This window comes from Orycteropus afer, unplaced genomic scaffold, assembly GCF_000298275.1.
Source record: "Orycteropus afer afer isolate SDZICR_OR568_19922 unplaced genomic scaffold, OryAfe1.0 scaffold00114, whole genome shotgun sequence".
In the NCBI taxonomy this organism is placed as follows: Eukaryota; Metazoa; Chordata; class Mammalia; order Tubulidentata; family Orycteropodidae; genus Orycteropus; species Orycteropus afer.
Genome location: NW_006921701.1, coordinates 5,623,812 through 5,650,681, shown reverse-complemented (window position 1 = coordinate 5,650,681; position 26,870 = coordinate 5,623,812). Strand labels below are relative to the sequence as shown.

The window sequence follows — 26,870 nt, the reverse complement described above, 5'->3', positions numbered from 1 at the left end:
GAATACCTGAAAGATGTTTACCTGTGTTTTATTGACTACACAAAGGCATTTGACTATGTGGATCATAACAAATTATGTATAATATTAAGAATGGAAATTCTAGAACACTTAATTGTGCTTATGAGGAACTTGTACATAGACCAAGAGGGTGTTGTTAGCACAGAACAGGGGATACTGTGTGGTAAAAATCACAAAGGAAGTGTGTCAGGGTTGTATCTTTTCACCATACTTGTTCAATCCATATGTTGAGCAAATAATCCAAGAAGCTGGACTATATGAAGAAGAATGCAGCATCAGGATTAGAGGAAGACTCATTAACAACCTCTGATACACAGACAACACTTTGATTGCTGAAAGTGAAGATGACTTGAAGCATTTACTGAAAAAGACTAGAGACTTCAATATGGGTTATACCTCAACATAAAGAAAACAAAAATCATCACAACTGGGCCAATAAGCAACAACATGATAAATGAAGAAAAGACTGAAGTTTTCAAAGATTTCATATTACTTGCATCCACAATCAACACCAATGGAAGCAGAAGTAAAAAAAATCAGATGTTGTATTGTACTGGGGAAATCTGATGCAAAAGACATCTTTAAAGTGCAGAAGCACAAAGATGTCTCCTTGAAGACTAAGGTGTACCTAACTCAAGCCATAGTATTTTCAATCATCTCATATGCATGTGAAAGCTCAACAGTAAATAAGGAAGACCAAAGAAGGTTGATGTTTTCAAGTTGTGGTGTTAGCGAAGAATACGGAAAGTACCATGGACTGCCAGAAGAACTAACAGATCTATCTTAGACGAAGTGCAGCTGGAATGCTCCTTGGAAATTAGGATGGCCAGACTTTATCTTACCTACTTTGGTCATGTTGTCAGAAGAGATTGTTCCCTGGAGAAGAATATCATGCTTGGTAAAGTGGAGGGTCAGCAAAAAATGGAAGGCCCTCAACAAGATGGATTGACACAGTGGCTATAATGATGGGCTCAAGTATAGCAAGGATTGTGAGGCTGGTGCAGGACCAGGCAGTGTTTCATTCTGTGGTACATAGGGCTGCTATGAGTTGGAGACAACTCAACAGCACATAACAACAACAACAGAAAAAAAACACATTTAAACAAATTAACCAATTAAATAATAATCTAGAAACTTGTAAAAAAAAATCCAATAAAATTCTACACTAGGCATTGGAAATAGGTGGAAACTTTTTAACTTCATAAAAGCAATTGATACAACACCTGCAACAAACATCTTACTTACTGTTGAAATCTTAGAGATATTTCCTTTGAAGCTGGATACAAAAGAAAATGCCCACTAAAACCATTTCTATTCAATATTGCACTGGGGCCTGCCCGAAAAAACCAGGTAAGATACACACACACACACACACATATGGGAGCTCTGGTAGCATAGTGCCTAAGGCATTTGATTGCTAACCAGGAGGCTGGTGGTTCAAACCCACCAGCCGTTCCTTGGAAGGAATGTTGGACAATCTACTTGTGCAGTGATACTGACTCAGAAACCTAAGGAGGGGTCACTATGAGTCGGGTCTGACTCAGGCACAGAACAACAACAACAACAAATACACACACACATATTGGAAAGGAAGAAACAAAATTTGTCTACATTTGCTATGTCTTTATATATAGAATATATATATATTCCAGAGAATCTACAGATACCTATTAAAAATGTAACATACAGTGATGTAGGTGAGTACAAAATGTTAAAAAAAATTAATAGTATTTTATACATTCATAATAATTCATATGAAACTTATTTTAATAATCCACAGTCACAATGATATCTATAAGTCATTTAGAATTAAGCTAAAAAAGTTACATAAGACTTGTGAAAAAGTTTTAAAACTGTATAGAAAAACAAAAGAAAGATAAACAAATAGACTGATATGTTCTTAGACAGAACACCCATATCTTAAAGATATGCAGTTTCTCTAAGCTAATTTCTATGTTCAATATTCAAACAAAAATCTCAGTGTTTTACATAGAGCTTGAGCTGATCATGAAACTCATGTAGAAGAACAAAAGGGTCATAAATAACAAAGATAAAAAGGAGGGAAAGGAGGAAGAAGAAGTGGAGGAATAGCTTACCAAATATCCAACATTTATAAGTTACTGTAATTAGTAAAATATGCTGTTAGTACAATAATAGATAAACATAACTACACTTGTCTTTCACTTTGCCATACTATGGTGGCTTGTATGTTGTTATGCTACTAGAAGCTATACCACTGGTATTTCAAATACCAGCAGGCTCACGCATGGTAGACTGTTTTCAGCAGAACTTCCAGACTAAAACAGACTAGGAAGGAAGGTCTGGTGATCTACTTCTGAAAGTTGTTGTTGTTGTTATGTGCCGTCGAGTCAAACCCGGCTCATAGCAACCCCTCCTTGGGTTTCCGAGGCAATATCACTACGGAAGTAGGATTGCCCAACCTTCCTTCCCAGGAGTGGCTGGTGGGTTTGAACCACCAGCAGTCTGGTTAGCAGACAAATGTCTTAGCCACTATGCTACCAGAGCTCCTGAAAGTTAGCCAGTGAAAACCTTATGAATACTAACAGAACACTCTCTAAACAGTATTCCTAGAAGGTAAGACTCTCAGATTAGAAGGCACTCAAAATACAACTAGGGAAGAGCTGCTTCCTTAAAGTAGAGTCAACCTCAATGATGTGTATAGAGGAAAGCCTTAGAAAACTTCATTTACTGATGTGATATGGCTCAAAATGAGAATAACAGTTGCAAATATTGAGAATAACAGCTGTAAATATTCATTATTAATTGAAATGTGAAATGTTGGAAGTATGAATCAAGGAAAATTAGAAGTCACCAAAAGTATAATAGTACACTTCAAGATTATTCTAGGCATTGGAGAACTGAAATGGACTTATATTGGCGATATTTAATCCAACAATTATATATTCTTCTATGCTGGGCACAACAAATTGAAGAATAACTGCCACTGCATTTATTATCAAAAAGAACATTTTAAGATCTATCCTGAGGTATAATGCTGTCAGTGACAGGTTAATAGTCTTATACCTACAAAGAAGACTAGTTAATATGACTATTATTTAAATTTACAAACCAATCACAAATGCCAAAGATACAGACATTGAAGATACTTATGAACTTCTACAGTCTGAAATTGATTAAATGTGCCATCAAGATGCATTGATTACTGGTGACTGGTATGTGAAAATTGGAGACAAAGAAGGAACAGTAATTAGAAAAACACAGCCTTAGTGAAAGGAATGATGCTGGACATGATATTACAGAACTCTTCAAGACCAATGACTTATTCACCAAAACATATGATGACTACATATGTAGACCTCACCAGATGGATTATTCAGAAATCACATCAACTACATATGTGCACAGAGTCAATGAAGATGATCAGTATCATCATCAGTATCATCAGTATTATTGAAGACAAAGCCAGGGAACAATTTAGAGCAAACCATTAATCACTGATATGCTAGCTCAAGTCGAGCTAAAGAAAATCAAAGCAAGTCCAGGAAAGCCAAAGTATAATCCTGAATATAATCCTTCTGAATTTAAAGACCATCTCAAATAGATTTGGCACACTGAACACTAATGACTGAAGACCAGAATGTTGTGGGATGACATCACAAATGAAAAAAAAAAAAAAAAAAGGAAGAGGATATTACAAAGTAGGAGAAAAGGAAAGGACAAAAATGGATGTCAGAAAAGAATCTGAAATTTGTTTTTAAGCACAAAGAAGCTAAAGTGAATGGAAGAAATGATGAAGTGAAAGAATGCAACAGAAAATTCCAAAGAACAGCTCAAGAAGACAAAAGTATTATAGTGAAATCTGCTAAGACTTGGTGTTAGAAAACTGAAAGTGAAAAACACATTCAACATTTCTCAAGCTAAAAGAACTGAAGAGAAAATTCAAGCCTTGAATTGCAATATATAAGGATTCTCTGGGCAAATAATTGAATGACATAGAGAGTATCAAAAGAAGATGAAAGAAATACAGTCATTGTACCAAAAGAATTGGTCAAAATTCAACCATGATCAAGCATATGATCAAGAATCTTTGGTACAGAAGGAAGAAATTCAAGTTGCAATGAAGGCATTGGGGTAATATAAGGCTCCAGGAACTGGTAGAACACCAATTGAGATATTTCAACAAACAGATGTAATGATGGAAGTGCTTACTTTTCTCTATCAAAAGATTTAGAAGACAGCTACTTGGACAATGACTGGAAAAGATCCATATACATGCCCATTCCAAAGAAGTGTGATGAATACATAATTTATCAAATACCCTTAATATCACATGCTAGCAAAATTTTGCTGAACATTAATTTTTAAATATGGCTGTAGCCATGCACTGACAGTGAATTGACTGAAGATCAAGCTGGATTCAGAAAAGGATGTGGAACAAGGGGATATTACAGATGTCAGATGGATCTTGTCTGAATGCAGAGAATATCAGAAACACATTTACCTGTATTTTATTGACTACGCAAAGGCATTTGAATGTGTGAAGCTATATTTTATTGACTACCCAAAGGCATGTGACTGTGTGAATCATAGCAAATTATGGATAGCATTATGAAGAATGGGAATTCCAGAACACTTAGTTGTGGTCATGCAGAACCTGTACTTGGATCAAGAGGCAGTCATTTGAACCAAACAAAGGGATACTGTATGCTTTGAAATCAGGAAAAGTGTGCTAGAATTGTATCCTTTCACCATTCTTACTCAATCTATATTCTGAGCAAAAATCTGAGAAACTCAACCATATAAAGAAATAAAGAAGAACACAACATCAGGATTGGAGGAAGAAACATAAATTACCTACAATGTGCAGATGACACAACTTTGCTTACCTAAAGAGAAGACTACTTAAAGCACTTACCAATGAAGATCATGGACAGCCTTCAATATAGATTACACCTGACCATAAAGAAAACAAAAATCTTCACAACTGGATCGTTAAATAACATCATAATAAATGAAGAAGAAATAGAAGATGCCAAAGATTTTATTCTACTTTGACCAACCATGGACACAGCTGTAAATAAATCAAAGGATCTACTGCATTGGGAAATATACTGCAAAAGGCATCTTTAAAGCATTAAAAATAAAAGTTGTCACTCTGATGACTAATGTACACCTGACCCAAGCCATGGTATTTTCAATGGTCTGATAAGTGTATGAAAGATTTTTAATGATAAAGGAAAATCAAAGGAGAATAGATGCATTTAAATTATGATGTTGGCAAAGAATATTGAAGAATGAACAAATCTATCTTGAAAGAAGTACATCTAAAACGCTCCTTAGAAGTGAGTATGGCAAGACTTCATCTTGCTTACTTTGGACACATCATCAAAAAAGGCTAATCACTAGAAAAGAGTATTATGTTTGGTAAAGTAGAGGGTCAGTGAAAATGAGGGAAAAGGAGTTGGATTGTCACAGTGGCTGCAACAATGGGCTCAATCATACCAAAGACTGTGAGTGGTGTAGGACTAGGCAATGCTTCATTCTGTTATACATACAGTCACCATGAGTTGGAGTTATCTTGACAGCAACTAAAAACAGCATAACAAAAGAAGAAAAAGCCCAGAAGATCCACCCATGTGCGGAAGCATCATATGTGACTGAGGTGGCTATAGAAATCAGGGAATTTGTACTCAATAAATTAATTATTCTATAAATTAATTAATAACTTGATTATTCATATTCACTAAGTAGAATAGGGCTATTCCACAAATGAATTATCCATATGTAAAACCAAAGCAATACTCCTATCTCAAACCAACATAAAATAAATTACATATGGATTAAAATCTAAATGTAAAATATAAAGTCTCAAAACTGATATAAAAAATGGAATTGTATTTCCCTGAGAAGGAGGGATATTTATGAATAAGCAGCAAAAAGCAAGAATCAAATGAAAGGGAAAACTGGGGCAAATGTAGGGAACCTAATACATGGCATAAATAGACTATCAAGCATAAGAATCAAATGAAAAGACTGATAAACTGAGTATATCAAAATGAAAAACTCCTACATGACAAAAGATTATCAATAAAAAATGCAACTGATTTTCCAAGGTTAAATACTTGATTAGAAGTAATTATAGGATGTGGGGTATTACTGTTGAGTAGGGGCAACCTTTAGACAAGACATATTTATATACATTTTCTTCACCTGGAATTTATTTCTTTGAGGTCTTACTACTTTTTCCAAAATGGCAGTCCATCTTCTACCATTATTTATTTGTTTATCATGTCTTGAAATATCTGCTTTAAAAATTAAATTTCCCATTATGTCTTGAATATTCACTGTTCTATTTGAAGTGCCTACTGATAAAGATCAAAGACTACAACCTTCAGTATGGATTACATCACAATGTAAAGAAAAGAAAAATCCTCACAACTGGATCAATAACCAAAATTATGATAAATAGGGAAAAGTCTGAAGTTGTCAAGGATTTAATTTTATTTGGATCCACACTCAGCATGATAAAGGACCAACCTTACTGATACGGATAAAGCTAAGTTCTCAAGACCTCCATTTGCTGATGTGGCGTGACTCAAATTGAGGAGAAACAACTGCTAACATCCATTAATAATCGGAACATGGAATGTACAAAGGATGAATCTAGGAAAACTGGAAGTTGTCAAAAAGGAAATGGAACACATAAAGATTGATATCCCTGGCATTAGTTAGCTGAAATGGACCAGTTTTGGCCATTTTGAATCAGACAACCATATAATCTACTATGCCAGGAATGACAATTTGAAGAGGAATGGCATGGCATTCATCATCACAAAGGATGTTTCAAGATCTGTGCTGAAGTGTAATGCTATCAGTGATAGGATAATATCCATACACCTACAAGGAAGACCAGTTAATACAACTATTATTTGAATTTATGCACCAACCACCAAAGCCAAAGATGAGGAAATTGAAGATTTTTATCAACTTCTGCAGTCTGAAATTGACCGAACATGCAATCAAGATGTGTTAATTATCACTGCTGACTGATTGCAAAAGTTGGAAACAAAGAAGAATCACCAGTACTTAGAAAATTTGGCCTTGGTGACAGAAATAATGCTGGAGAGTGCATGATAGAATTTAACAAGACCAACAACTTAGTCATTGCAAATACTTTCTTTCAACAACACAAATGTATACACATGGACTTGACCAGATGGAGTACACAGGAATCAGACTGACTATGTCTGTGGCAAGAGGCAATGGAAAAGCTCAATATTTTCAGCCAAAACCAGGCCAAGAGCTGATTGTGGAACAGACAATCAACTGCTCATATGCAAGTTCAACTTGAAGTTGAAGACAATTAAAACAAGTCCATGAGAGCCAAAATATGATTTTGAATGCATCCCTCCAGAATTTAAAAACCATCAAAAGAATAGATTTGATGTATTGAACACCAATGACCGAAAACCAGAAGGACTGTGGGATGACATCAAGATCATCATCCATGAAGAAAGCAAGAGGTCATTAAAAAGATGAGAAAAGAAGAAAAGACTGAAATGGATGTCAGAAGAGACTCTGAAACTTGCCCTTGAACAGAGAGTTTCTAAAGCAAATGGAAGAAATGACAAGATAAAAGAGGTGAACAGAAGATTTCAAAAAGCAGCTCGAGCAGACAAAGCCAAGTACTATGATGAAGTATGCAAAGACCTGGAGTTAGAAAACCAAAAGGGAAGAACACTCTTGGGATTTCTCAAGCTGCAAGAACTGAGGGAAAAAATTAAGCCTCAAGTTGCAATATTGAGAGATTCTCAATATGGGCAATATATTGAATGATGCAGGAAGTGTCAAAAAAAGATGGAAGTCAAATACAGAGTCACTGTACTAAAAAGAACTGCTCAGTCTTCATCCATTTCAGGAGGTGGCATATGATCAAGAACCAATGGTACTGAAGGAAGAAGTTGAAGCTGCACTGAAGGAATTGGCAAAGAACAAGGCTCCAGGGGTTGACGGAATACCCATTGAGATGTTTCAACAAACAGATGCCCCACTGGAGGCACTCACTCAGTTATGCCAAGAGATTTGGAAGATAGCTACCTGGCCAACTGACTGGAAGAGATCCCTATTTGTGCCCATTCCAAAGAAAGATGATCCCACAGAATGTGCAAATTATAGAACAATATCATTAACATCACACGCAAGTAAAATCTTACTGAAGATAATTCAAGAAAGGTTGTAGCAGTACACTGACAGAGAACTTCCAGAGGTACAGGCTGGATTCAGAAGAGGACTTGGAACACGGGATATCTTTGCTGATGTCCGATGGATCTTGGCTCAAAGCAAAGAATACCAGAAAGATGTTCACGGGTGTTTTATTGACTATGCAAAAGTATTTGATTATGTGGATCATAACAAATTGTGAATAACATTGAGAAGAATGGGAATTCCAGAACACTTAATTGTGCTCATGAGGAACCTGTACATAGACCAGGAGACTTTCATTCGAACAGAACAAGGGGATACTGCATGGTTTAAAATCAAGAAGGGAGTGTGTCAGGGTTGTATCCTTTCACTATACTTATTCAATCTATATGCTGAGCAAATAATCTGAGAAGCTGGACTATATGAAGAAGACCGTGGCATCAGCATTGGAGGAAGGTTCATTAAAAACCTGAGATATGCATATGACACAACTTGGCTTGCTGAAAGGGAGGATGACTTGAAGCACTTACTGATAAAGATTGACGAATACAGTCTGCAGTATGGATTACATCTCAATATAAAGAAAACAAAAATCCTCACAACTGGACCTAAAAGCAGCATCATGATAAGTGGAGAAAAGATTGAAGTTGTCAAAGATTTCACATTGCTTGGTTCTATAATCGATGCCAATGGAAGCAGCAGTCAGGACATCGGACAATTATAGTACCGGGCAAGTCGGCTGCAAAGGACCTCTTTCAAGTGCTAAGGAGCAAAGATGTCTCCTTGAGGACTAAGGTGCATGTGACACAAGCCATGGTATCTTCAATCGCCTCATATGCATGTGAGAGCTGGACAATGAGTAAAGAAGACCAAAGAAGAATTGATGCTTTTGACATGTGGTGCTGGCGAAGAATGCTGAAAGTATCATGTACTGCTAAAAGAACTAACAAATCTGTCCTGGAGGAAGTGCAGCCAGAATGCTCCTTGGAAGTGAGAATGGCCAGACTTTGTCTCACATACTTTGGTCACGTTGTCAAAAGGGACCATTCCCTGGAGAAGGATGTCATGCTTGGTAAGGTGGAGGGTCGACAAAAGAGGGGATGGCCCTCAATGAGATGGACTGACACAATGGCTGCGGGGATGGACTCAAGTATAGCATGGATCGTGGAGCTGGCACGGGACTCAGCAGAGTTTTGTTCTGCTGTGCATATGGTCACAATGAGTTGGAGATGACTCCATGGCACCTAACAGTAACAACACTCAGCATCCATGGAAGCAGCAGTCAAGAAATCAAGCAATGCATTGCGTTGGGTAAATCTGTGCAGGAGATCTCTTTAAAGTGATAAAAAGCAAAGATGTCATTTTGAGGATTAAGGTGTACCTGACCTAAGTCATAGTATTGTCAATCACCTCATATGCATGTGATAGCTGGACAATGAAGAAGTACAAAGAAGAATCGATACATTTGAATTATGGTGTTGGCAAAGAATATCGAATATGCTATGGACTGCCAGAAGAATGAATAAATCTGTCTTGGAGGAAGTACTGCCAGAATTCTCCTTAGAAGCAAGGATGGTGAGACTTCGTTTCACATACTTTGGACATGTTATCAGGAGGGATGAGTCCCTGGAGAAGGAATTCATGCTTGGTAAAGTAGAGGGTCAGGAAAAAAGAGGAAGATTCTTAATGAGATGGATTGACACAGTGGCTGCCACAATGGGTTCAAATATAGCAACCTCTGTGAGGATGGCATAAACTCACCCACTGCCATCAAGTCGGGCCAAACTCATAGCAACCCCTCCTTGGGTTTCTGAGGTGGTATTACTATGAAAGTAGATTGCCTAACCTTTCTGTCGGGGAGTGGCTGGTGGGTTTGAACTGCCAGACTTCTGGTTAGCAGTCAAATGCCTTAGGCACTACACCACCATAGGACTAAGCAGTATTTTATTCTGTTGTACATAGAGTCACTATGAATTGGAAGTGACTCAATGGCACCTAACAACAACAACTACTAGTCCTTGTATGTCCCATACCAATATCACACTGTATTTCTTTTTCAGAAATGTCATTTCTATTCTTAAGTATTTTCTTTTCCTGATGAATTTTAGGATCAGCTTATCAATTCTTTAAAAATAAACAAAGTCTGATGGGGCCTAATTGAAACCATATTGTATTTATAGATTAATTTGAAGGAATCCAATGCTCTTTCTGTTACCATCAGGCAGACGTGGCTTTCATATTTTCAGTATTTATTGGACTGATTCAGTCTACCCTTAAAAACTAAATAAAGGACAAAATCTATACTAAAAAATTTATTCAATTGTTTCTATAGTATTTAGCAAAAGTTATACTTGAAGAGGTACAATAAATGGTATTTATTATGATAGTGCCACAACCTGCTTCAAGTTGTAGATACCAAATGAAAATTAGGAAATAATCAAGATGAATAAAGATTATTTTTTTGGTCTGATATTTTCTATATTATTATCTACTTACAATAACAAGATTGCCTTATTTGTATTATTTAATGTTAGTCATTTATCACTATCAAAACTGAGTAACAGAGGCTAACTATTAGTGGTCTTTATTAATCATATTGTTAAATTCAAGCATAGAATATTTTAAAATCAATGGTGTGCTACATATTACATGCCTTCCTCAAAACTGTAACACTTAATATCAACTTTAGTTCTAGGTGAGATTAAAGAGTTAATTTGGGACTATTAATAGCATGAATACTTCATACATTCATTCATTTGCTCATTCATTCATTCAACAAATCCTAATTTTAGATTACAATGACTACAACAAACTGTGCTAGATTTTAGGTACAAAATATTTGAAAGAAATATTTTTATTCAGGAGTGAAGAAAACAAATGCAAGAACAATGATATTACAATACTCACTTTCCCTTCATCTCTTGGGCTATCACTTAAATGTACAACTGGACCTGGATGAGTCTTTGTGGATCTGTTAAATCAATTCAAAACAGTAATTAAGAAATACACATTAAAACACCTTACAGTTAGAGACTAGAATAAAGAAATTAAGATATTATTGGATTACCCATGTTGTTGAGTCAATTCTGACTCATAGTGACCCCCTGTATTTCAGAGTAGAACTGCTCTGTAGGGTTTTTGGCTGTAATCTTTATGAAGCAGCTATACCAGGCCTTTCTTCCACCGTGCCACTGGATGAGTTCAAATTGCCAAATTTTAGGTTACTGGTAGGACACAAGCCTAAGGCACTTGACTGCTAACCAGAAGGCTGGCGGTTCAAACCCACCAGCCACTCCTCGGAAGGAAGGTTGGGCAATCCTACTTCCGTAGTGATACTGCCTCGGAAACTCAAAGAGGGGTCGCTATGAGTCAGGGCCGACTCGACAGCACATAAAAAAAAAAAAAGTAGGACACAACTATTTGAGATACCTAAGGACCCTGTAATAGAATAAGTACCCAATATTCAGGGTCTTAGGTCAGATTCCTTTGAATTTTTTATTGTTTTCTTTATTGATATCTAAGTCTATTATGTAAGAGTGATTTTTTTCAAAAATCAGATTTAGTAACATAGATCCACGTAACAATAGGATCCTTCATTATCTAAAATGTGTGTTGCCAGATCTAAGCCTCTGAGATTTTGAAGTTTAACTTTTATTTATACAGACTAAAGAACTGTATAGGCACAATGCTTATGCTGTAAATCTGTTTCAACCAAATTACAAAGTCATCTTGATGATTTTCACATCTTGATAATTCCCTTTGACATGAAATCTCTTCTAATTTTGCCCCTAAGAAAAGTACAGTGGCCCCATTGATTCATTAAAAAATTCTCTCTAGTGAGCCATTTTCTAGTAAACTGACAAACTCAAGAAACCTGTTTCTCTGGTTATGTCATATTTATTTGGTTAGCTAGAAAATAATAGATAATTATGTTTCTAACACCAAATTGTTCAAGGGATCAGTGCTCTGTCAATTTGATTTTAAATTTCATCTATTTTCATATTTGTTGTATTTTTACAATTCCTAGTTTACATTGTTCAATACAATTACATAGTGATTAAATTCAATATGACTAGAAATGTATTATTGTTCAATTTCCCAGTGCTTTTCTTTATGACCTAATTCTACTAGAGTACTTCATTCATAATTATATAGCCATAGTTTTAGTTTATGTCTTGATCATATATGAAGACCATCAAAGATAATGTACAAAATAATAAAGCTTTAAATTTGAGAAAGTATTTGGAGTCAGAGAAAAGTGCAAATTAAGTAATTCCAGATTTCCTGGTTACTGACTCCCCAGGGTGACTCAGAGGAATAAATATAGATTTATTAGATATTTATAAATCTAAAAATGATCATAGTAGCACTGACTACACTGAATAGTTGTGAGAATTAGAAATAATATACATATTGTTGTTGTTAGTGGCTATTGAATTGGCCCCGACTCATGATGAATCCATGCACAACAGGACTGAACCACTGTGATCCATAGGGTTTCTTTGGCTGATTTTTGGAAGTAGCTTGCTAGATCTTTCTTTCTAGTCTGTTTTAGTCTGGAAGTTCTGATGAAATCTGATCAGCATTATACCAACAGGCAAGCCTCCACTGACAGACAAGTGGTGGCTAAAATACATAAAGCACCTTATCTGATGCCCAAAACACAGTAAGTTTCAATAAATAGTATGTATTATGATTGGTGTGATAATTAGAAATCAGTTATTATTGGGTTCTGGAATGTAAACAGGAGAAAAGAAATTAGAAAGGGCTTCATAAAATGTTTATAGAACTTCTTGCAATTTTCCCCATATTTATATGTAATATATCATTTATGCATAAATGCAGTGCTTTGTAGAGATATGAATGCCTCTGATGAGGAATAATATCTTTCAATTATCCTTTAGAAATCATAATAGCCAATAAACCACAAACCTCCTTCCTAACTATCTCTTGGGTTTGATTTGAGCCAACATTTAACAAAGTGTGTTCCATGATTAGCTAGCAAAGATACAAGATATTTCACATAAAGAATGGTCCACATCAAAAGTTTGGAAAAACCTGAATTAAACAAAGTTAAATACTTTGTTTTCCTACAGAATTTTGTTTTCCTAAAGAACTTTGTTTAGCTACAGAACTGTATTAAAGAAATCACTGAACTATAATTTGGAAAAAACTAATTAGACCAGATGTAAGACTTTTCCGTTTAGATTCTCAAACTCTATAAAATGCTTAACTATAGAAAACAATCTAGCATTAAACTGTGGTTATTTGCAATGACTTTCTGAGGCTATGGAAGAAACACTACTATTTAAAATAAAACTTAGAAGATACACAAGAGTTAAGGAAAAATGTCTCACATAATTCACTGCCCAAAGATAATGACTATTAGCACTTTGGTGTATTTTTACCAACTTCTTCCCTAACATTAAACTTCCAACCACAAAGTGCTCCTTATCAAACTTACCATGTTTTTATCATAAGAACTTGATGTAAAAAGTAAAAAACGTGTCTGTGGACTCTGTATTCTGTAAATTCCACAAAAATTACTCCAGATAGAATTATCAGTAAACTTAAATTAATATGATTTCCATGTAAACAATGCTCCATAATTCTTCTAAATATTGCTATTTATTTTTCTTACTCCCTTTCATCACAATGATTACTTGATAGTTTTATTTTTAGATTTTTATTTTTCTCTTTCATATCTTAAATATTGGTATTCCTTGGTATTCTGTCCTAGATTGTCCTCTAGTCTCATACATGATGTGCAGTCATAAATTACAGAGACCACAGGAACTATGCAGATCTTGCAAATGAGTAAAATAGGCTGAACAGGTTCTGTGCCTACACCAAACTGGATAACACATGATCCACCTGAAAGGGAAAGCTGTTACTCAGCTCCAGTTGATTACTGCTCTAGAGGAATGCTGAACTAGAATTACCATCTCATGAATTTCTTTTATGAAAAGCTATAAATACAAATTGTTTCCACTGTACCAACTGTTAATTAAAAGTAATAATTCAGAACATATTTAAATTCTCTGATGGTCAAACAAAACATATCTGTGATCAAAACTGATCCACTGACTGACTACCAGTTTGCTGTTTCTTGTCCATACACCACATGCACAATATCATTTATTACCTTCAGATCCATTTATCCCATTTGATACCATTTTCCTATACAGATTCAATTTGAAGTCTCCAAAACACATAAATCTCAACCCATCTAAAACTGAATTCACTATTTTACTCATAACCTACTCAATCTCCTGCACTCATTCACTAAATGGCACAGTATCTACACTGTTGCTCAAGTCAAACCTTTAATCGTTACCTAATTGTTTACCTCCTCCCACAATAGCAAAGTCTTGTCTCCTCTACCATCTAAATATCTTTTAAATAACATGTCAGCTTATCTCCATCCCTACAACCACAACCGTAACTTTTACCAATAATACAGTCTTTTCTCTCTCTAATCATTTCTCCATACTTGCATCCAGAGGAGTCTTCCTAAAATGCAAATCCGAATAAATCAATTCTCTGCTTAAAACCTTTCAAACTCTAGTAGTTCCCTACTGGCCTTAGATAAAAGTCTAAAATTCTCAAATTGTCTTAAAAAGCCTTTCATATTACATATTCCCCAGCTTTATCTCTTCAATTATCTCCCTCTAGCCATGCCAACCAATTAAACTACTTAAAATTTCTATGCATGGAATAGAACATTCTCTCACATCCTGGTTTGCATATTTTGTTCCCTGTGTCCAGACACTATTACTTCCTTTCTCCTACTCTTCACTCATCCAATTGAAACTCATCTTTCAGAAGTAAGTGTAGATCTTTCTTCACAGCCACCTCTTTGAGACATCAAGTGCTTATTAGGTGTCCTTCTTAGGAATTGCTAAACTAGATTTCCACTATTGTAATTCCTTCTTATTTACTCTCAACTTCAGTAAACTGGGGGCCTTTAGAAGACAGAAGCTATGTCTTTCCAGTTCATAATGTTTCCAGTATGTAGCATATAACAGTGCTTAATAAACATGTGTGAATTATTGTTAGATAAATTTAAGATTTGAACTCATGATTAAATTCTTAATCTCATGCTGAAATTGTAATCATATATAGGAAAAAAGAAATTATCTTTTTTTTTTTTTAAATGTAGGGCTTCCATACAGAAACAGCATAACTTAGAAATATTTTCCCATAAAAATATTTTTTAACATCAGTTTAATTCCATATTACTACTTTATGATGTATTATGTAAACATCAATGTTTCTTTGGAAACTGTGTTCCAGGCTCTCAATGACCACTATATGCATTTTTGACACATAAACTACTTGTAATTTTAGGAATTTCATATAATTCAAATAAGGAGAATTCTTTAGAAATAGAAAAAAGCTGAAAAATAGAAAACATTGAATGAACAGTAATTCAAGTAAGGATTTAAAACAAATAATCTCTTATCTTTTAGAGACAATTTTTGCATTTGCTATACTGAGAAAATGTATTATTAAAATTTATTGCCTAAAATTCTTATAAAATGATCCTTTTTTATTAAATGCATACTTCATCATTGTCCTAAATATTTGACATATGTTAATAAGAAGCAACATGCATATATTGTAGTGTATCTAAGGAGGTAGAAGCTAATTAAAAGATAGTTCTGGAAGATTTTAAATTCGTATTTAAATTAGATCTATCACAATGGAACTGGAGTTCCAGGGAATACCATTTTATCTTATTTTTTTAGAAATCTGGCCTAAATAAACCAATAGACAGGGAGTGATGATATGCTGCGTACTGATAGTTTCTTGAGGATATTTCAAAGATGTTTTCACAGGCCTGTACAACTCCATAAAGCACAAGATTTAAATAGAAAATGGTACAAGATAGTCTAATATCAAATCAAATGTATAAGATCACACTATCTACAATAAAAGTACCTTATTTTACTTCTTTAATTTTTCATTTTACCCTCCTTTATAATAATATATTTTAACTAGATTTAATTAGTCCCAAAATCATAAGATATAGACTCTGTATTCATATAAGTCAATAGTTCAAACCAAGAAAACCAAACTCACTGCCGTAGGGTCGGATCAGACTCACAATGACCCCGCCTTGGGTTTCTGAGGCGGTATCACTACGGAAGTAGATTGCCCAGTCTTCCTTCAGAAGAGTGGTTGGTGGATTTGAACCACCAGCCTTCTGGTTAGCAGTCAAATGCCTTAGGCACTATGCCATCAGAGTGCCAGTCAATAGTTCAGGTAGCATTAATTTGTTTTATTAAGAGCATTTGTTAACTAAATTAATAGAAATTGCAAGGGTAGTAAAATGTGTGATTTATTTAAGATAATAAACCTCTAAATTTCTTAGCAACATTTGTTTAAGATTTTCATAATTCAATCTCCTCTCGATTGTATCATTACATGTTTTTGTCAATGCTATGAAACAAAGCTTTTATTTCAGAACAATTTACTCTTTTTATAACACTAAGATTATACTTGTGTAAAGCTCTTCCCAAACTGCTAAAAAGGTAAGTAATTAATTGATTTTGGGAAATGTAATTGTCATAGGCTAAATAGATATATGTTTTAAAAATATGAATATACAGCATTAGAATAATAAAAAGTAACTCATACCAATTATCTTGAAAATAAAAATGGAAGTTGTAAGTAAGTCAATGTTGTTGTTATGTGCTGTCGAGTCAGCCCTGACTCATAGCGACCCCTCCTTGGGTTTCCGAGGCAGTATCACTACGGAAGTAGGATTGCCCAACCTTCCTTCCGAGGAGTGGCTGGTGGGTTTGAACCGCCAGCCTTCTGGTTAGCAGTCAAGTGCCTTAGCCACTTACTCCCAAGTAAGTCAATAGCAGCATGAAACTATATTACTACTGCTTCCATAAAGTCATTTAGTAACCATTGTGCAGAAAGTCCCCAAATAAGCCAACTATGAACAACAATAAAAACACACACAATAAACAAAGATTCTGGCTTGGAACAGTTCTGAATCTAATTAGAGAGGAAGAAATATCATTCATAGAACATATTAGGACACAATATACAAAAAAAGGAATATTGTTGCAAAAATATAACTAGTATCAAGTGTCTTTATCAGCTAATATATATGCACATTGAAACATTGGAGGTAGGAAAAGGTAGATTTATTATAAAGACCAGAGTTAAACTTCATGAAAATAGAATGTTTTAACTAGAATTTTATAGAATGATGATGTATACTTAGATTACATATGAGAGAGAGAATGATCCAGTCTCAAATCAAATATGTCTCATTAAGGACCTAGTACGTACATTAAAGAAGCTCTGGTGATGTAATGGATAAGGCATTTGGCTGCCAACCAGAAGGTCAGTGCTTTAAACCCACCAGCCTCTCTGCAGAAGGAAGATGGGTGATCTACTTCTGTAAAGATTTACAGCGTCGGAAACCTAATAGGGGTGCTATGAATTGGAATCAACTCAACAGCAGTGAGTTTGGTTTTTTTTTGGTTTATGTGCATTAAAATACGTTAGAGAAAAATTAGCTTAGCATTCCATGAAGTTTCACATTTGGAAGATTTTACATTTTATATGTGAAAAAAAATATATATTAGTGTCAAAGTCAAATTGCTTATTGCCATTATCAACATACACAGATAACTGTATATATCACATCATGAAAGATATTAATAAACTGTTTTTCCTTTGAACCAGAAAAATATTTTAATTAGGCAAAAGAAGAATAAGATACCAACATTTCAAAACAGGTGCACTGTCATAGTTATTTTTATATAAAATTAAATGTGATCACAATCTATTTGCCATTCCCACTGGAAAGGCTATGTACTAAGGTTGATTACAAAGTAATGAGATTATTTCCATTTATTACCTGTAAAATAAGCCTTACTATTTTATCATCAAATTTTCTTTACATCAGTCTTAGTTATTTACAATGTTTAACTCTAAAATTAACATATATAGATACTACAATATCTATTTTTGAAAAGCTTATGGTTTAAAATTATTTTAGCTAAATTTGTCACTAAAATTAATCATACATTTGCTATAGATGTTTCATATAACTGTAATTCAATAAATATGTTATGTAACTATATGAAATACTGAAGCCAAAAGAAGTGATATTGAAATTCAAACTTACAGTTCAATTGCTTTGTTCCACATGATAACATATCCAGAAAGAATGAAAGATTCAATATTTACAATATGTGTATTTCCTCTTTCTGTTCCAACATAGAGCCATTTACTCTGGAAAGGTAGATGACAGTAAGTAATTCTGAAAGAAAGAAAATTACAATTAAAATATCTAAATTTTATATTTGGTAAGCATTATATTTTTCTTACACTTATTATGCAATGATAGCTCCATAAATTTTAAAATATACTAGATTTTCAATTAGCATATAATCATAACACAAGAAATAAAACAAATAATAGTATACCATTAAACAATATAGCAAAACTGGTATTTATTTCTGTTATACAAAGAGGAAACTGATGCTTTTTTTTTTTTTTTTTAACTTGCTCAGGAGTGACAGCTATTAAGTGGCAAAACTGGGATTCAAATTTAGTCCTGTTTGGTTTCAAAATTACCATCTTTCTACCAAGTTACATTGTTTATATTTTAGATAATACTTGCTTTAATAAAACTTCTTGTTGTTTTACTGACTGTTGTACTGTCAGTCAGCCCTGACACATAGAGAATTCATGTACAAAAGAACAACTCACAGCCTCGTCCTGCATCATTCTCATAATTTTTGCTATGTTTGAGCCTATCATTGAAGCCACCATGTCAGTTCTCACTGAGGGGCTTCCTCTTTTTCATTGACTTGCAACTTTTCCAAGCATAGTGTCCATCTCCAGCGACTACTTCCCACTAATAATATGCCCAAAGTACACGAGACAAAGTCTCACCATCTTTGCTTGTAAGGAGGATTCTGGGTATACTTCTCAGAGGTAGAGTTGTTCGTTCTTCTGGCAGTCTATAGTATATGCAATATTCTTTGCCAACATCACAATTCAAAGGCATCAGTTCTTCTTCAGTCTTCCTTATTCATTGTACAGCTTTCACAACCATGTAAGGCTATTAATACCATGGCTTGGTCAGATGTACCTTAGTCCTCAAAGTGACATCTTTACTTCTTAAACCTTTAAAGAGGTCTTTTATAGAAAATATGCCTAATGTAATGTGGTGTTTGATTTTTTGATTGATGGGTGTTGAGTATGGATCCAAGTAAAATGAAATCCTTGACAATTTCAATGTTTTCTCCATATATCATGATGTTGCTTATTGGTCCAGTTGTGAGGGTTTTTTTTTTTTTCCTTTACATTAAGGTGTAATCCATACTGAAGGCCATAGTCTTTGATCTTCATCAGTAAGTACATCAAGTTTTCTTCACTTTCAGCAAGTTGTGTCATCTGCATGTCACAGTGTGCTAATGAGTCTTCTTCCCCCAGTTCTGATGCTGCGTTCTTATTCAAATAGTCAAATTTCTTATATTACTTGCTAAACACACAGATTGAATAACTTGGGGAATAGATAAAACCCTGATGAGTGCCTTTTCTAATTTTAAACAACAAAGTATCCCATTGTTCTACTTGAAGGACCTCCTCTTGGTCTATGTACAAGTTCCACATGAGCACGATTAAGTGTTTGGGAAGTCCCATTCTTCCCAATGTTATCCATAATTTGTTATGATCCACACAGTTAAATGTCTTTGCATAGTCAATAGAACATAGGTAAAAATCTTTCTGGTATTCCCTGCTTTCAGTCAAGATCAATCTAGTATCAGCAATGAGATCTTTCATTCCACATCCTCTTCTGAATCTGTCTTGAATTTCTGGCAGCTCCCTGTTGATATACTGCTGCAATCTTCAGGAACATTTTACTTGCATGCCATATTGATGATATTGTGTGATACCCTTTGAACTTGGAACTGAAGCTATTTCTGTAGTTCACCTTTCAGTCAAATAATAGACTGGCTTATAAAATACACAATATTATCTGTGAGTAATGTGCTCCCTGAAACCATCAACTATATAAGACCAAATGGCCAATATTTACCCAAAATCAAAGATGAGAAAGCAAGGAGGGGAAAGAGGTTAGATCAATAGAAGTAGAACAGAATGGAAATAATGAATGCAGACCAATGTTACAGAACAATTTATGTAACAATTCTTAAATGGGAACCAAATATGCTGTATAAACTTTCACATAAAACACAATAAAATATTTTTTAAAGATAACGAAGTACAGTTATCCTGTACCAGAGTTGTTACTGATATTTCATATCACATTTTATATTTTACATAAAAATATCATAATATGTCAGAATTTAGGCAGAAGAGAAGGCAGTAAATTGTTAGCAGAGCTGAACTGAATCCTGACACAAGGAAACAGATCAGTATGGGAAAAAAAAGGAAATAAGATGTGTTAGTTCTCTAGGGCTGCTATAACAAAAATACCACAAATGAATGGCTTTACCAAACAGGAATTTATTCTTTCACACTTTAGGATGCCAGAAGTCTGAATTCAGAGTGCTGGCTTTAGGGGTTGGGTGAAGACCCCTCAATTTTGGGCTTCAACTCTGCCTCTTGTTCCAGGCCCACTGGAGCTGAAGGCCTCTTCTGACACATGCAGCTATTGGCTGCTGAGGCTGATGAACCCTTGATCAGCAGGTAAAATGACACAATCCCAAGATCAGCAGGTAACACAACAAGCCACTGATTCAAGTCCGGCAACAGTCCCAAGATCGGGATAACACAGCAGGCCATTCATTGAAGTCTAGGAACTGGAGATGAAAACTCATACAAATGCAGAATTCAATGTGCTCAAAAGCTAGAGACCTCTCCCAAAGCTTCTCCATATATACTGGAAACAGGCCACACCCCAAAGGTAACTCTCTGTCAAATACTTAGCTGCTCATAGTTCCAACATGGAAGTGATTTCAATCTCATCACGAGGAATAACTACAGCCAGCTGCCAAGCCGTCAAAACCACAGCCTAGCTAAGTTGACACACAACCTTAACTACCACATAAAAAGGGGAACAAAAATACACAAATGATAAATTTCCAACAAGATTGGAAATCATCTAAAACTTTATATAAGAGTCAACATTTAGACTGTCCAATTTATGTTTTTAATCTAGTTTGTTGAATTATTTAAGAGTCCACCTCTCTGAATCAAATTTCATCTGTTTAAAAGTATCCTGCTGAAAAGTTCCCTGGACACTATTATCAAAGAAACTAGACATCCTGTTATTACACAAGCATTAATAGAGTTAACTGACAAACTAATTAATGTGTGAACTATCTGATATTGGACAAATTTGATTAAAATATAAAGTCTAGAATTGCTGTTGCCAGGGGATAGCTAATGATGTTTCACAGGAAATAACTTGATGGTCATGTTTCTAGGCAATGAAGAGTAACTTTTTAATTCTAAGTAGGAAGAGGAAACTCATTTTTGCTACAGCACACCAGAACCTTTTATGTATCTAGGGAAAGTAATCAAAAAAAAAAAAACCCACTGCCATCCAGTCAATTCCAACTCATAGCAACCCCCACTGGGTTTCCAAGGCTGTAAATCTTTACAGGAGTAGATTGCCTCATCTTCCTCTCACAGAACAGCTTGAGGGTTTGAACCACCAACGTAAAACATTAATCCCATAAAAACCAAATATCAAACCAAACCCACTGCCATTGAGTTGATTCTGACTCAGAGCTATCTTCTTTGGGTTTCGGAGGTGGTAAATCTTTATGAAAGTAGATTGCCCTGTCTTCCTTCTGTGGAATGGCTGGTGAGTTTGAGCTGCCTGCCTTCTGGTTAGCAGTCAAATGCCTTAGGCAATATTCTACAACAGCACCTTAATCCCATAAAAGAAGACAAAAAATCTAGGTTTTTAGCTATAAAAGCAGCAAACTTCAAGATTATGTAGATACCTCCTACAGGAAGAAGTAGAATCTAAATATAAGACAGATTTACAGTACAAGAATAATTTGGGATTTATGAAGAAGATCCTAATGGAACTAGTCCTATTCCTTGAACCAATACTCTTTTCTTAGGTTGCTTGTTTTTGTTTTCCTAACCTACACTGAACAGAATCTTGAGCCTTAATGACAAAATGGCTTCATCTATATCCGGTTGATTAGTGTTGTTGCAACTGATTAAGAAAGATTCCCAGACTTTATCTGAATTCATTGAAAAAGAATAGTGTCATTTCATTGGGATAACTGGGATAAGTGAAGGACTGGATGTGACTCTACTGTGTGTTGTGTGTTTGATACTACCAACAAGTGACTAATCAATATCCTTATATAACGACGGCATGTAACAACATATAACTGAGTTTATTGCATTTAGTAGTTACACTTTCAATTATGATTTATTTCTACCGTAATCACCCAAAGGACTTCTTTTTTTCTTCTGTTGTATGTTGTTTTGGTTACCTCTGTGCTGCTCTAACAGAAAATATCACAAATGAGATGGCTTTAACTAACAGGAGTTTATTCTCTTACAGTTTGAGTTCAAAGCACCAGGCTCTAGGGGCTGGGTGAAAGCCCCTCAGCCTTGGGCTTCAGCTTTGCCTTCTGCTCCTGCTCCCAACCCACTGAAGCTGGAGGCTTTTCTTCACTCAGACAGCTGCTGGCTGCTAAGGCTAACAAAACCAATATTGACAAGTAAAAATATCTAGTTGGCGGTTCAAACCCACCAGCCACTCCTCAGAAGGAAGATGGGGCAATCTACTTCTGTAGTGATACTGCCTCGGAAACCCTGAGGGGGGTCGCTATGAGTCGGGTCCGACTAGATGGCATGAACAACAAAAACGTTTCCAAACAACACAGCAGGCCATGAATTCAAGTCCACTGAAAGTCCTAAGGTCAGTAGAGCATGGTAGGCAGCTGAACAATGACTCAGCTACATGCAGGGTTCAAGCATGCCATAAACTAGAGACCATTCCCAAAACTGCTTCTTATATATGGGAAGCAGACCACATCTAAAGCAGCTACTCAGCTACTTGTGGTAGATCCCACCATGGAGTTGATTGCCAGTCTCATCATGAGGAATAACTACCACCAGCTGCCCAACCACTCAACCAGGCCCAACCAAGTTGACACACAACCTTAACTACCACATATGTGAACTTTGAAAAAATAATCTTATCCCTACATCCATATTCACTATTATTCTTCTATAGTAAATTATCTAAGATATTCCTAGGCATCAAATCATTCATCTATCCATTCAACTCTTTATAAAAAGCTTGTCCTAGATTCCATGATATTTTTCCCTCAAAAAACACAGAAGAAAGACAAGTAAATAAAAATAAATATAAAAACAAAATGTGTTCATTGTCATACAGAGTTCAGAAGAGAGAGGGAGGGATTAATTCTAGTAAGGAAAATCTTTAAAGCTAATATAGAAAGCTGTATTTGAATTGGGCCATGAAAGATCAAAACACAGAACACAGGTTTCTGAAACTGAATAAATGTACAGATCTTTGACAAATTTTTACTGATCCTCACTTTTTACTTACCTTTAAAACTCTATTTAAAAAAGTAAATTAGATATAAATTCCTCATAGTTATGGATAGTATGGTTGTTGTTGTTGTGATGTGCTGTCAAGTCAGACCAACTCGTAGCGACCCCTCCTTGGGTTTCCAAGGCAGTATTACTACAGAAGTAGATTGCCCCATCTTCCTTCTGAGGAGTGGCTGGGGTTTGAACCGCCAGCCTTCTGGTTAGCAGTCAGGTACCTTAGGCACTATGCTACCAGAGCTCCCAGCATGGATAGTATATAACCATAAAATAAAAAATATTATTTAAATAAAAATAAAACTACAATCAAGATTCAAATTAATAATATTACATGTCAGAGGAAATGTTTTACAGGAATAACCTCACAATATGAATATGGTCTTTGACTCCACTATAAGTTCTTTGGAGTTTGGTGTACATCTACTTACTCTGTGCTCTTCTCTCACAATTTCCATTTGGTTTAAACCCTTTATTCCATAGTATACTATCACATAATATCACAATCATTTGTTATGAGTACATAATCTATGTGTATCATCCACCTCTGTTATTATTTTATTGAACCCTAATAATTAAAATAGTACTAGCTGATTCTAATACCATTATAAATATAAATTTAACTTCACATATTGAGCCTGTGTGGTTGTATTTTTGCATAAAATTGTTCATTAGAATGATTCAAAATTTTCATTAAGTCTAATATAAAAAGGAAAATATTACTCTCAGAATTTATTTTGGGAAATTCACATACCCCAATGCTATGGCCACAGACCCTGAGACACTGTTTGAGAGACACTGTCCTAAGACACATCCCCAAAAGATAACAAAGTAAATGATTTAAAATTATAAACATTACACTGTAGTAAATTTAGTAAGAGATCTCATCTTTAAGAGCTGGAATTATAAAACAAGAGGCAAAACTTAAAAGGTAACAAAAATTTAGATGAAACTCCTTCATTTTCTTAATCTTCTGTAAATTAACTGAAAAAACTCAATTTTATCTGTCATTAGTTAGAAAACAGTCAAAATAAGTCAAATTTTAAAAAATAAGTAAAATTTCTGCAATTACTGAAATGACTTAACAATAAATACGTCAGCAGACAGCATACTTTTTCTGTAAAGGACTCTAAAACCAAACCAAACTCACTGCTGTTGAGTCGATTTCGACTCATTGTGACCCCGCCTTGGGTTTCCGAGGCTGTATCACTATAGAAATAGATTGGCCAACCTTCCTTCTGAGGAGTGGCTGGTGGATTTTGAACCTCCAGGCTTCTGGTTAGCAGTCAAATGCCTTAGGCACTATGCCACCAGAGTGCCTATGTAAAGGGCTAAAATACAGTAAATATTTTAAGCTTTGAAGATGAAATGATTTATTTGCAACTACTCAACTCTGTTGCTGTAGCACAAAAGCAGCCAATAGACATGTGTAAATGAATAAGGATGGCTGTGTGCAAAAAAAAAACAAAAAACACCTTCATTTACAAAAACAGGCAGTGGGCTCTATTTGGTCTTAAGATATATAGTTTGCTGACTCCAGATCTAAATTTTTTATTGGGATATATGGTATCATGAAAAATGTACTAGCTAAAAAGTCTAAAGAAAAGAACCCTTTTTAAAATTTTTTACTTCATCATTGGGAATCACAGAATATTGATTTTATCTTGAGTTTTTCAGCATGTTATTTACTTCTGTCATATAAGTAAAGCTTACATAATTTTTATAGACTTTTAAAATAGCTATTACAAAATTAGTTGAAGCTAGCTAGAAATGTATATGTTCAAAAGACTATATTCTTAATCCACATTGTCAAATAATATACCAAAACTAACAATCCAGCTATAGAATATTCAATCATTTGTCAGTAAACATTTTATAGGTATATGTATCAGCACTTCAAACCCAACTTACTGCTGTCGAGTCAGATCCAACACACAGCGACCCTTCCTTGGGTTTCCCAGGCCATATCACTATGGAAGTAGATTGCCCAACCTTCCTTCTAAGGAATGGTTGGTGGGTTTGAACTGCCAGCCTTCTGGTTAGCAGTCAAATGCCTTAGGCACTACACCAGAACTGGGTGATGAAAATTTATTATTATTCTGGTGCACTTAGGGAGAATAAAGTCAGGAACATACTTCCTGTAATAAATAACCAAACTTGTTTCCTTATTAAAACTTAAATAGCAAAAGATTAAGAGTTTTGTCATGAAAACTCTTATTTGATTTGCTTCACCTCTTCTCAAAACAAAAACTTAATCTAATGTTCTCTAACTTATGTCGCAACCAACTGTAGAGGTCTCTTGTAAGGCAAGCATCTTAAACCATACTCACTAAGCTTTACATTTCTTATGCAAAGTTAACAATTGTTAATCTTATCAACTTCTACTGAGAAAAAGCAGTGAAAAAGAGAGGCTTGCAGAGAGATAAAAGGCTTGGTCCATTAAGGACTTTCAATGGTCTCAAGCCCTGCAAAGTGCCATCAGACAAAAACAATTTAATTGATTAAATTGATTAATTTTCTTGTTATCTGGAAAAGATAGCTGGATGCTTGATGATTTAATTGGATCTACACATATCTTTATGTCAATCCACTATGAAGACATGTTGTTGTTGTTGTTATTTGCCATCGAGTCAGCCCTGACTCATAGCGACCCCTCTTTGGGTTTCCGAGGCAGTATCACTACGGAAGTAGGATTGCCCAACCTTCCTTCCGAGGAGTGGCTGGTGGATTTGAACCGCCAGCCTTCTGGTTAGGAGGAGCTCTGGTAGCATAGTGCCTAAGGCACTTGACTGCTAACCAGAAGGCTGGCGGTATGAAGACATAGCAATCCTAAATGTGTATGTGCCAAACAAGAGGGCCAAGGATAGACTCAGCTGAAATTTATCTTGTACAGACACCAGTGATACAAAATACCTGCAGTCTTTACAGAAACAATAGAAGATAGACACAGAGTAATGTCTCACAGACATCCCAACACTATGGGAGAGAGATCCAATAGAGCTACTACCTCAGGACCATAGTACTGGGGTACACCAGACTCAGTTGGCACAACAAAATACATAAAAGCATTGCTCCACATCCTACATTGGTGAGTAGTGACTGGGGTCTTAAAAGCT

General features: G+C 35.1%; 1 protein-coding gene across 1 annotated transcript in view; it reads right to left on the bottom strand.

Annotated features, from left to right (window-relative positions):
• The window catches only part of STXBP5L (syntaxin binding protein 5L), a 471,051-nt gene that overhangs the window by 259,466 nt on the left and 184,715 nt on the right, over positions 1–26,870 (bottom strand). Inside the window, exons 5-6 of the mRNA XM_007943886.2 lie at positions 18,359–18,493; positions 11,110–11,173 (exon numbers count right to left, since the gene is read on the bottom strand). Coding sequence (XP_007942077.1) covers positions 11,110–11,173; positions 18,359–18,493 — 199 coding nt within the window. The remainder of the gene's footprint in view (positions 1–11,109; positions 11,174–18,358; positions 18,494–26,870) is intronic.